This window comes from Balaenoptera ricei, chromosome 10, assembly GCF_028023285.1.
Source record: "Balaenoptera ricei isolate mBalRic1 chromosome 10, mBalRic1.hap2, whole genome shotgun sequence".
NCBI classification, from domain to species: domain Eukaryota; kingdom Metazoa; phylum Chordata; class Mammalia; order Artiodactyla; family Balaenopteridae; genus Balaenoptera; species Balaenoptera ricei.
This window is the reverse complement of record NC_082648.1, coordinates 91613535-91625979: the sequence shown is the minus strand read 5'-3', so window position 1 is coordinate 91625979 and position 12445 is coordinate 91613535. Positions and strand designations below refer to the sequence as shown.

General features: G+C 48.3%; 1 protein-coding gene across 2 annotated transcripts in view; it reads right to left on the bottom strand.

Moving 5' to 3' along the window:
* The window catches only part of ABTB3 (ankyrin repeat and BTB domain containing 3), a 307345-nt gene that overhangs the window by 66290 nt on the left and 228610 nt on the right, over nucleotides 1-12445 (bottom strand). For both annotated transcript variants that reach the window (XM_059936832.1, XM_059936833.1), the window contains exon 4: nucleotides 5860-6012. In XM_059936832.1, coding sequence (XP_059792815.1) covers nucleotides 5860-6012 — 153 coding nt within the window. The remainder of the gene's footprint in view (nucleotides 1-5859; nucleotides 6013-12445) is intronic.

Genomic DNA, 12445 nt, shown 5'->3' with positions numbered 1-12445 from the left:
TCAGGGGTCGTTGTGGACTTGACCAAGGGAAATGGCTGGCGTGGGTGTGGCTCCAGCTCTCCCCGCCCCGTTCCCCAGTTTTCTCCATAAGCCCCTGGCCAGGATACCAAGTATTCCTTTACAGCAGGCACGTGACACCGTCCCTTCCTCTCCGAGGTCCCAAGGTGCCCTGTTCTTTTTTTTTTTTTTTTTTTTTTTAATTAATTAATTAATTAATTTATTTATGGCTGCATTGGGTCTTCATTGCTGCGCGCGGGCTTTCTCTAGTTGTGGAGATCGGGCTTCTCATTGCAGTGGCTCCTCTTGTTGCGGAGCTCGGGCTCTAGGCGCATGGGCTTCAGTAGTTGTGGCATGCAGGCTCAGTAGTTGTGACACATGGGCTTAGTTGCTCTGTGGCATGTGGGATCTTCCCAGACCAGGGCTTGAACCCGTGTCCCCTGCATTGGCAGGCGGATTCTTAACCACTGCGCCACCAGGGAAGCCCTGCCCTGTTCTTTTTTCCTCAACTCCTCTCTACCCCAGACTCTGTTTCACTTTCTTTGTAGTACTCAGACTCTGTGAGATTATTTTGCTAATCCGTTGGCTACTGTCTATTACTGGCGTCTCCCCAGCAGCATGTAACTCCCAGGGACTCCGTCTCCTCTGAGCCCAGAACAAGACCTGGCTCCATACGGACGGGGCAAGGCAAGGAACGGGTGGAGAGCATCTTTCCTTCTGACACCAAGGGCTGGAATCCCCCTCATCTGGGCGATCCTCTTCTTAAAGGGCCACGGATGCTTGCAGGAACGAGGACCAGTGGCTGCAGCAGCACCAGGCCTGCTTCCTATGTGATGGGCAGCAGCTGGGGTTTCCCTGACTTCGTGTCCCTGGGTCCCACACAGGTTCTGGTGGGCCATCAGCACCCAATACATTTTCGGCCCATGTTTGGCAAATGAACCCGAACTTCCAGCTGTCCTTATAGGGCTGTGTCAGAGGCACCAGAATTTCACTTCAGGTGCTGCTGTGGCATAAACTTCGCCTTAGAACCTACCTTGACCCAAACCAGACAAATAACAAAACCTCTTAACCTCAAGAGGTGCCAAGGAGACCTGGGAAGGGTTAAAAGGGGCAGCCCAAGCAGTGGTGCAATTTTTAAAATTCATATGTGACCTCTTACTGAGGTTCCCCACCCCACGAAGCAGTTGTCACCCCCGTCTTTACAGGGGATGAACTTGGCCCTGTGATATGGGCAAGGTGACCTGCCAAAGGTGACCCGTTAGAAAGCAACAGACCCAGATGAGAGCATCTAGTGTGGGGTTTGGCCTTAGGTGCTCAAAAAAAATGTAGCAGAAGAGCAAAGGAAAGAACATAATGACCCAGGTCTCCGTCCTGATACTCTTAGCATCCTATCACCCCAAACATCCATTCTGGACTGCTCAAAACCTGGTTTGAATTTAAGAAACACTTGCAAAAAGATGAACCATTTCCTGGAGTGAGCTCATCGTTCCAGCAACCCCCAATTCTTGTTGGTAGGTGCCGTTTATCAGCTAAGATAGGATTTGAGAACACACCTTACTATCATTATTTTAACACAGCCTCACTCTGGTGCAGAAAAACTGCCCCTTAAAAATATGGGGAAAACAACAGTATTCACTCTTTGTATTTCTGAAATAGTTCAAAACCAATTATTAATAAGAAAATGTACAAAGCCTAATAAGAAAATGTACAAACTGCCCCAGGATGTATTATTTGTTCTTTCCTTTATTCTTACTTCCCTCCTCCCCCACCTCCCAAAGGACATGAAAAAGAAAAGAAAGGGCCCAAATTCCCAGGTTTCAATGATCTGATACTTTAATTAAGGAAGAATAAATGGGTCACCTCTGTCAGCTTACAATCTGCAGCTGCATTAAATGGTGTCCCTTTGGTATAAACCCGATAGCCATGGTGAGGCTTTACTGTAGCAGAATAAAGACAAAAGCAGAGCTCCCATAGGGCTGACCAAGGCCACTGTGAAAACCAATGCAGCACTAGCGTCAGACCTGGAACTCCTTGACTCTGCTTGCTCTGTCCCAGCTGGTGTCCAGGCTGCCTCCCCCCCAGGAAGCCTCAGCCAGCTGGTAGGTAATTACATGTGCTAATAGTCACTGACACTCCAGCCGCCAGCACCACGTCCCAAGTTCCCGCATCTGTTAGAACACCAAACTACCCACACTTTTCTAAGGCTGATTACTTAGAGAGGTATGTTCGGCTCCAAATGAGTCAGAACTAGGAGCCTGCCTGGCAACTTTGAAGATGAACGTCTGGGACGGTAGAAAGACAAGTCCACTTGCCAAGTCCTCCATCCTACACCTCATCTGCCTCACAGTAGCTGTGTGACGTTGGACAAGTCCCATAACCGCAACTAGCCTCAGTGTTCCTATCTGTAAAATGGGATAATAAAGTCTGCCTTGCGGAATTGTTGGGGATGGCACACCATGAAGACTGTTAGTGCAAGGTAGGTGTCCAATACCTATTTGTTGGCTATATGAATGAACAAGACTTCTTTGATCCCATCCCCTGAAAAATGGAGACAGTAATTCCCACTTCACTTCACACTAAATATGATTGGGAGATATATGTATAGATGTATCTGTATGTTGACCAGACTGAAAAATAGGTACTCTTTAAAAAAAAAAACAAAAAAAAACCTGGCTCATTGTATCATGTACTGAATTTGGTCTAGTTAATGGAACTTGTCTTACACTTAAGATTTAGGAAAATTTATAATGAAACACTATACTTTAGTTTTCTCTTGGAATATGATTTCCAAGCAATGAAAATTTGGCTGGAACAATCAATTCGTATAGTTTCTACAAACAAATCATCATCCTGGAGACAAATGAGTCAAGAATTGAGAGGTAAATCACTAAAAATAGCCTAGAGACTCAAGTGGAACTGACTTCCTTGGTTTCCCTGCTCTAACTGTGTGCATCTTGGCCTGCCAGGTGATCACAATCACATCCCGAATGGTAGGGCTGATGCCTCAAACTGGACAGACATTGAAATGGAAATCCTTGGTGTGACTGTCAGAACGGCACATAGCTGGTCACTAGACCATGTAGCAAAAGCTCTGTGTTGGGGAAAGAGCATAGAGATGACAGCAGCCCTTGGAGCTCCTGTTCAGTCTATGGAATTAGTATATGAAATAGAAGCGTCTGGAAGAAGGTTATCAGCATCCACCAAGAGGGCTGACTCTAGGTCTAGGGTGAGGACCAGAAAAGTTGGTTATATTCGGCTCCTAACTCTGTCACTTAGTATCTGTGTGACGTTGGAAGAGTTACTTAATCTTGTTGGCCTTGATTTCTTCCTTTGTAAAATGGGGAAGCACTACCTTCCCAGATAGCAAGAGTGTTTGTTTTGAGGCTCACATGAGAAAGTGCTAAGATAAAGCAATACCAGGACTTCCCTGGTGGCGCAGTGGTTAAGAATCCCCCTACCAGTGTAGGGGACATGGGTTCGATCGCTGGTCAGGGAAGATCCCACATGCCGCAGAGCAACTAAGTCCATGTGCTACAACTACTGAGCCCACGTGCCACAACTACTGAAGCCCGCGCGCTTAGAGCCTGTGCTCCGCAACAGGAGAAGCCACCACAATGAGAAGCCTGCACACCACAACGAAGAGTAGCCCCCACTCACCGCAACTAGAGAAAGCCCGCGCAGCAACGAAGACCCAACACAGCCATAAATAAATAAATAAATAAATAAATCAATTAAAAGAAAAAGATAAAGCAATACCTAGGTATGAGACTCCATTATTACTGCAGGGATAGTAGAGGTTTAGGGTAATGTTCACTTCCTTTTAGGCATTGTCTGTGTGGGTCCTTCATGTTCATGACCCTCCTTTGTGCTTGCACCAATCTCCGAGGGAGCTGCTGTTATTATGTTCATGTTATGGGTGGGGAAAAAGGTCCAGAGAGGTTAACGAGCTTGTCCAAGGTTGCACAGCTAATTAGCCATGGTGGTGAGATTTGGACCCAGGCAACAGGACTCTGGAGCCCAGGCTCCTGACCTTTAGGCTGTGGGGTTTCCTGAGAGCATGACAAACAAGAAGTGCTTTGTCGGCAAGAGCTAAGGAAGCATCTTACTTTCCCTGCCACCCAGCAGTCTCAGGTTTGCTGCAAGAAGAGAGCTGTAGTCTGAAGGTCATCTCAGGTCGGAGCTGGGGACGGTGAGCAGGGGCAGTGGGAGTGAGCCTGCAGGTAGCGTAGCCATGCCCATGAAACAGGAGGCAGGAGAGTCTGGTGGGCGAGGATGGGCTTTGGAATATGAGCTACAAGGATCGCATCCCTGATATCTCCACCTATAAGCTGTCCCAGCAACAGCTTCCCAATCTGTTAAAATGGGAAGCTTATACTAACCTCAGGAGGCTGCTTCAGGGCTCAAAGGAGACAAGTAATGAATGCAAATCTCTTGTTGCAATTATTAACCGGCACATAGTAGGTGTTCAATAAATGGCTGCTCCCTTGTGTCTCTCCCTGAGACCTGCTGTTATTCTAGGTGACAAGATGTAAGGGATGGTGGCACAGACAGATTCTGTCTAGACAGAAACCTGAGGAAAGTACAACTCAGTGGTTAGAACTATGGGGGCCTGGGGGTCTGGGCTGCCTGAATTCATATCCTGGCTCCACCACTTACAAGTCCTGTGACCTTGGGCATGTAACTTAACCTATCTGTGCCTCAGTTTCCTTACTTGTAAAGTGGGCATAATAATAATGCCCACTTCATACAGGTTGGAGAATATTCAAGATTAATTAATCTGTGTAAAGCACTTAGAACAGTGCTCAGCTTATGGTAAGCATTCAGTAAATGCTTGCTGACTTCCATCAGGCCCCTGCATGTTCCTGGGCTGCGGGGCATCTCTGGGCCTTCAATGGGCTATACTTCATACTGCAAACCCTCCCTTTCCTTGAAGACCTCCAATCATATCCTGGAAGGGTGGACATCTCTGCAGCCCGGCCACATCACAGGCTAGATGAACTTTAGAGGAAGGACAGTGTCTCATCTGGTGGGCAATGGGGATTTGAAAATGGTGACAATGACGACCTGGACAACAGTGCAGGGAGTCAAGAAAGTACCCCACATGTGCACACACACCTACGTCTGAGTGTCTGTATTTTCTGCATTTAGAACCAGGTTTTGACTCAACTGAGCGAGTTGTTTCCTTTCTTTCACTTTGGATAAATGTGAGCCCCTCGGCATGGGGTCCCTGAGCAGCCCGCGAATAATTCCCACCCTGATGCAGGAGAGACCTGGATGCAGGCGTGAGAGATGGAGGGAGAGTCGCTCCATCCCCGTGCAAGTGAAAAAGCACAGGCGGGCTCTGACCCAGCCAGAAATTCTACTCTGCAAGGTTTTGCCAGAAAACTACAGGAAGACAATAATTTACTTCTAGTGGAGAGAGGGAGAGAGGGAAGAAGAGGGAGGGAGGGGGAGAGGGAGGGAGAGAGAGGGAAGGAGGAAGAAGAGAGGGAGTGAAGGGCTGGGAGAGAGAGAGGAAGAAGGCGAGAGAATAGAAAAGAAAGAATATGAATAGAATCAAGGCACACCGATATCTTGCAATCGAAGAATCAGGAGCATTCCCGCAGAGCCTTGCTCCTTGTCCTCCTCCATCCCTGCAGCTCGAGGGACCTGGTCATTGTTAAGCCGGCGTCTGTCCTTTAAACCAGCGAAGCCCCGATCTCAGCGACGGCAAGGCCGCCGGCGCACACCGCCCCGGGCGCAACCAGCCCCGAGCCCCACGGGCTGCGGCCGCCCTCCCTGCACCCGGACGCGGGCTGGGTGTGCGGGGAAGGGCGCCCTCCCTGCGCCCCGCCGCCCCCGATCTCCCGCCCGCCGCCCTACCTGAGCTGGCGCGGCTCGCAGTCCACGCCGGGAAGCAGCAGCCGGGCGGCCTGGCGGACGTCGTCGCTGTCCATGGAGAAGCTGCGGCGGTGGCCGGCGTGCGCCACGGCCACCCGGATCCACTCCATCAGTGGCGGCAGCACGAGGAAGGGCCTGCGGCGGGGGAGGGACCGAGACGCGTTAGGGGGGCCGCGGTGGGAGCGCCGGCTCAGACCCACCCCCACCGCTCATCGCCGACCCCCGACCCCCACTTCCCTATCCCCACCCCCTTTTCCCGGGAGACCCTGTCTCTCAATTCAAAGTGGGAGAACCTTTGGAGACATCCGGACCGCACTGGTGACCTCGGGGCAGGCTCTCCTGAGTCTTTGGGGCTCAGTTTCCTCATCTGCAAAACGGGGATAATGTGACTGAAAGGCCACGATGTGACTCTTCTGTGAGTGTCATCTTCCTCGGCGATCATGTGAACATAAAGGAGATGACTCCCTTAAAGCACCACGCACAGAGTTGGGTGCTTAGTAGAAAATCCAATCAACTCCTGGGGTTTTTAGGACTTGGGGCTCCCCATGGTGAGCCCAATCGTGAATCGTCCTCCAACTCTCTCTTCCCACCCCTAGCTGCTCCCTGTCATCCTTCTGGAGCTCTCCCAGGCCTCAGCTCTGCCCAAGCACCAAGCCGCCAGCAGGCTTTAGCGTCTGGAAACGGGGAGCCTTCCCGGAGAGCCTGACCAGGCAGCCCAGAACTGCCGGCAAACTGCGGGGAAGGAAGGGGCGGCGCTTCGGGGCCTTGGCCACACCCCTGAAGCTTTGGGAAGTCTCATGCTCCCCACAGGCTAAAGGGATCACAGCAGGGGTCCAACTCGCCGCCAGAATTCACCGAGATAATGCTTAAGGCTGAACTATAACTTTCTAAGTGTAATGCATTTGTGCCATCTTCTTATTTCTTCCGGTGATTATTATAAACTCCATCCTCACATTAGGATTGAGGGCAGGGGAGCTTTTGGAAAATACTGATACCTGCGTCCTATCCCAGGGATTCTGATTTAATTTATCTAGGATGGGGCTGGACATTGGTAGTGCTTAAAACATCCCCCAGGTGACCTTAACGCGCATCAGAATTCTCCGGAGGGCTTGTTAAAATGCAGATTGCTGGGCTCCACCCCCAGAGGGTCTGACTCAGTAGATCAGGGGAGGTGGCCAAGAATTTACCCTTCTAATGAGTTCTGGGGCCATGCTAATGCTGCAGGGCTGGAGGGGCAAACTCGAAGAACTTCTGCTCTAAGGTATGGTATAGGGCCTGAGAATCACCTGGTTTTGAGTGTGTGTGAGTGTGTGTGTGTGAGTGTGTGAGTGGTGGGGGATACAGATTCCCTGGCCTTATCTCCAGCGATGCTGATTGCATAGGGTCCACGAATATAATTTTAATAAGCAGCCCATATGATATTGATTTAGGTAGACCAAGGGCCACACTTTGAGAAACGCATGGTGTAGACCAAACAGGTGTCCTACCATTCAACATGGTTATGACCAGGGTGAGGCACATGGGGCGCCTGGGTGCAAAACTTAAGAGGGTCAGATCAAGTAAATATGTTCTAGCAGCTCTCTTGCCTCACCCTAGCCCCGGTGCTGCCATTCAGTCCAGCATGGCTGCCACGGGAGGGAGAAAAGGTTGGTAAATAAAGGGTTTATTTACCCAAGGCAGCAACCCCCTCCCAGTATGCAGATGTCACGAGCTTCCCACCCAGTTTTGGTGGCAGGTTCCAGTTTTCTTAGAAAGCAACCTATTTATCCAATGTTAAGATTAAACAGCTTTTACATTCATCTCAGTTAATCCCATTCATGATCTCATCTAAATGCTTACGACCAACCTACAAGCTAGTTATGATTATGCCTATTTTCTAGATCAGGAGAATGAAGTTTATTGAGGTTAAGTAACATGCCCTGGATCACAAGGTTAGCAAGTACGAGAGCTGGGAGTCAGACCCAAGACATTTGACTACATAGCCTATGTGCTATAACCCCATGTGGTACCCATCCATGTTCTCTTGTCCAACTTCCTTCCCAGCACCAGGGGAAGCCGATCTGGTCTTGGACCTTTGATGGCATGCCATTTTCATCCCTGCTCATGCAGCTCAATCCCCTGTAAGGCCTCCAGCCCTTTAAAAAGCCACACCCCACTTAACCTTCAAACCACAGTTCGAATCCCACCTCTCCCTCAACATTTCTCCTGAGGACTCCTCCCAGCATAGACCCCTCCCATAGTAGCCCTCAGCCCAGTGGCCTTACCCACCGGCCTTGCAGATTCCGAATTAGAATGTAAGCTCCATGGGGCAGGGACCTGGAACTGCTGGGTTCACCGATCCAGCCCCATCCCTACTCCCAGGGCAGTACCTGGCAGGCTGTGAGCACTTAATAAATAATGTACTCATGAAATGGACTAAGATTTATCAATTCCTTACTGGGTGAAACAGATGAAATCGAGTTTCTGGACCCATGGACCTGTGGGGCAGGATCCCAGGGAATTTCTGCCCAGATCAGCCTGCTGCTTAGGCTGTCATCCTAATTCTCTCAGTCTCTCCATCACCTAAACTGAATCAGGCACTCAATAAACACACTGACTTGAAATTGAATTGGATTCTACAGTCTCAGGTGAGGGGACTTATTTTTGTCACCATGTCTCCATGACTGCTAAAACCAGCCCCGGGTACTCAGAGAATGCTCCTCTGGGTTGTATTTTCAGAGGCAGCTCCCCGAAGCCCTGGTCTGCCTTTCCTTTGCTCAGTGCCCCCCAAAGCATAGCCCACAACTCCCGGTCCCTGGGGGCGCTGTGTCTCTAGCACAGACTGCCCTTCAGCGGCTGCCTTTCATGTTAGATGCTGAGGCCCAGGGCACACAGCCAACTTCTGATGAATACCAAAGAGGAGAAAAAGAGGCTCTACTGCCTTCAAAATAACACCTTTACCAAGACAGCCGGCGAGCACCAGAGTAAGAAACCTTGAACCCCAGGATTGCAGCCTCTTCTGGAATTTTCTATGTACCTATTTTTCCCTTTCATCATTGCCTTCTTTTTGTCACTCTGACCTCAATAGTTTATAAGCTCATGAATTCTTTGCCAGCAACTCATCTAAAAATCTTCTTATCTTGGCTACTCAGAAGGAAAGAAAAATAGTATTATTTGTGATGTTTCTTTTGGAGGAGTTGGAGATGGGAAAGAATGCTAGCGTCTTGAGTTAAGGAGAGGGTGGAGAACACTGAGGGAAAAAAGACTGTATTCTCCTGATATATTTTTTAAGACAACTATGTTCCACTGGCTACGGACTTTGTTCTGAAGTTGTCTGTAGTAACTAAAACTTAGAGGAAAACCAAGAAGCTCATGGCTTAGTGAAGTGGATTCAACCTCAGAATCACGGGGTTGGGGGAGGTTAGGAAGAGGGGGGTGTGAAAATTGCCAAGGCCTCAATTTGACCCCCAGAGTTTTGGTTCAACAGGCCTGGGATGGGGCCTGAGAATCTGTATTCTAAATAAGCTCCTCTGGGAATTTGGGAGCAAGCCAGGTTTAATAACCCCTGAGCAGGTGGCCTGAGGTGAACAGAGGGGAGACATGGTCCATTCAACAGACCAGTGGCCATTAAAATTGTTGCTATGGTCTTAAAAAACTAAAAATAGAGTTACCATATGATCCAGTGATCCCACTCCTGGGCATATATCTGGAGAAAACTATAATTCGAAAAGATACATGCACCCCAATGTTCACAGCAGCACTATTTATGATAGTCAAGACATGAAAACAACCTCAATGTCTGTTGACAGATGAATGGATAAAGAAGATGTGGTACATATACACAATGGACTACTACTCAGCCATAGAAAGAATGAAATATTGCAATTTGCAGCAACATGGATGGACCTAGAGATTATCATACTGAATGAAATAAGTCAGACAAGGACAAATATCATATCATATCACTTATATGTGAAACCTAAAAAAAGATACAAATGAACTTATAAAACAGAAATAGACTAACAGACATAGCAAGCAAACTTATGATTACCAAAGGGGAAAGGGGGGAAGGGATAAATTAGGGGTTTAGGATTAAAATTACACACTACTATATATAAAACAGATAACCAACAAGGTCCTACGGTATAGCAGGGAACTCTACTCAATATCTTGTAGTAGACTGTAGTAGGGAGGGAATCTGAAAAAGAATTACTTGGCTGTGAGCCTAGGACTGGCACAACATTGTAAATCAACTATATTTCAATAAAAAATTAAAAAGAAGTAAACCCTAAAAAAATAATTGTCGCTAAGGCTTTTGAAGAGAAGGTTTGTGGGAGTGGGACCAGAGGTTCTAGAAGGGAAAAGAAAGCCTAGATGGGTTTCTTGCAGGGTCAAGAGAGCAAGTCAGCTCAGGAAGGTTGTTGGGCCCAGATTCAAGAAGGACATACATGGGTGGGGCCTTTCTGAAATGCTGAAGAGAGAGCTGGTGATGAGGGTGACCACCCAGAGGTGGAAAGGGAGTCTCGTGGGGGAAGGGCTGGGTGCTAAAGAGGATGGTGGGGTATTTGGGAGAGCCTAGTTTGTTCAGGATTCTGAGGAACTGAATTCTAGTCCTGAATCTGCCAAGAGCTCACAGCAGGACCCTGGTTCTGGTCTGTAAAGTTCTGGCTCTCAGTGTCTTCATCTGTAAAGTGGGTGGGTTTGGATCTGAGGGTCTATTTCAGGGGTTGGCTGGCAAACCTTTTCTGTAAAGGGCCAGGTAGTAAATAGGCTTTATGGGCCATACAATTTCTGTTGCAACCACTCAACTCTGCCATTGCAGTGAGTAAGCAAGCACAGACAACACATACATGACAGAGCTGGCTGTGTTCCAAGAAAACTTGATTCACGAAATCAGACGGTGGATCACAGTTGGCCAACCCTGGGTCTGTTTGATTCCTTCCTACTCTAAAATTCTTCGATTCTATCGAAATAGCCAGCTGCCTGGGGGCTTAGGGTGAGTCTAGTGTGCAGATCAGGGAAGATGGGAAGAAGCACATGAAGGTCCTAGTGATGGGCACAGAAAGCTTTGGAGAGATTAGAAAATAGGACCCTTCCAAAAACAGGTCATGGTTGGATTTGGGGAATATTGAGCCACAGGCATACTCAGAGGCAGAACCTTCAAGGATAAAACCCAAACCTGGCCATGGGTGTGTAACTGATAAAATGTCATCTATTAATAGCATTTATTCATCCAACAATCCTTTAGGGAACACCCATATTGCAGGCATGCTTCCAGGAGCTGGAGATGAAGTGGAGAACAGGATGCACCTATGTTCTCATAGAGCTAACAGTCTAACAGGGAGACAGATAAGAAACCCATAAACTAACAAGTAATAAAGCAATTACAAACTGTGATCAGTGCCAGGGTGCTGGGATAGAGAATAAACAGGGTTGATGTAGGTTCGTGGGAAGGCCTCTCTGAGGAGGTGACAAAACCTTGAATATGTGAAGGAATTGGCCATATGTGAATGTGCGTGTATAAAGATGGATGTTCTAGGTGGCAGTAACAGACTGTGCAAAGGCCCTGAGGCAGAAAAGACCTTTACAGTTCAACCAAGGGCTTTCACACACATCATGTCCTAGTTAGCCCTCCAGGACAGATGGGGCGGCCAGGACATGTGTGAGGAAGGATCACTGTGGTTGGCTGGATAATGGCCCCCAAAGATATCTGGTCGATTCCCTATGAATACTGATAGCAAAAGAAAGTCTGCAGATATGGTACAGCTAAGGATCTTGAGAAGATTAGCCTGGATTATCCAGGTAGGCCGTAAATGCAATCACAGGGGTCCTTATAAGAGGGAAACAGAGGGAGATTCAACACAGGTGATATGGAAGCAAGATGCTCTGCTGCTGGGTTGAAGATGAAAGAAGGGGCCACAAGCCAAGGAATGCAAGGAATGCAGATTTAGAAGCTGGAAAAGATGAGGAAATGGATTCTTCCCTCAGAACCTCCAGAAGAAAACAGCCTTGCTGACACCCTGATTTTGGCCTGGTGAAACTGACTTTGGACTACTGACCTCTAGAACTGTATGAGAATAAATGTGTGTTGTTTTAACCCACCAAGTCTGTGGCCATTTGTCACAGCAGCCACAGGAGACTAAGCCAGGGTATTGACAGGGTCGCTGCAGGTGAGGTTGGAGACATGGGGGTGGAGAATGTGAATCAAGTGTTAAAGCTGGGAATGAGGGCATTCACAGGGCTCTGGAATTCATCTCGGATGCCTAAACTGCCTTGTTCCTGAGGTCCAAGCATTACTTGTTGATATGGGCTGAACTGTGTCCACCCCAAATTCATATGTTGAAGCCCTAACCCCCAGAACATCAGAATGTAACTGTATTAAAATGAGGCCATTAGGGTGGGCCCTAATTCAGTGTGATTGGTGTCCTTATAAGAAGGGAGACTGGGACACACAAAGAGACACAGAGGGGCAACCATGTAAAAGATGCAGCAAGAGGGCAGCAGTCTGTAAGCCAAGGAGAGAGGCCTCAGAAAACACCAAACTTGCTGACACTTGGATCTTGGACTTCCAGCCTCCAGCACTGTGAGA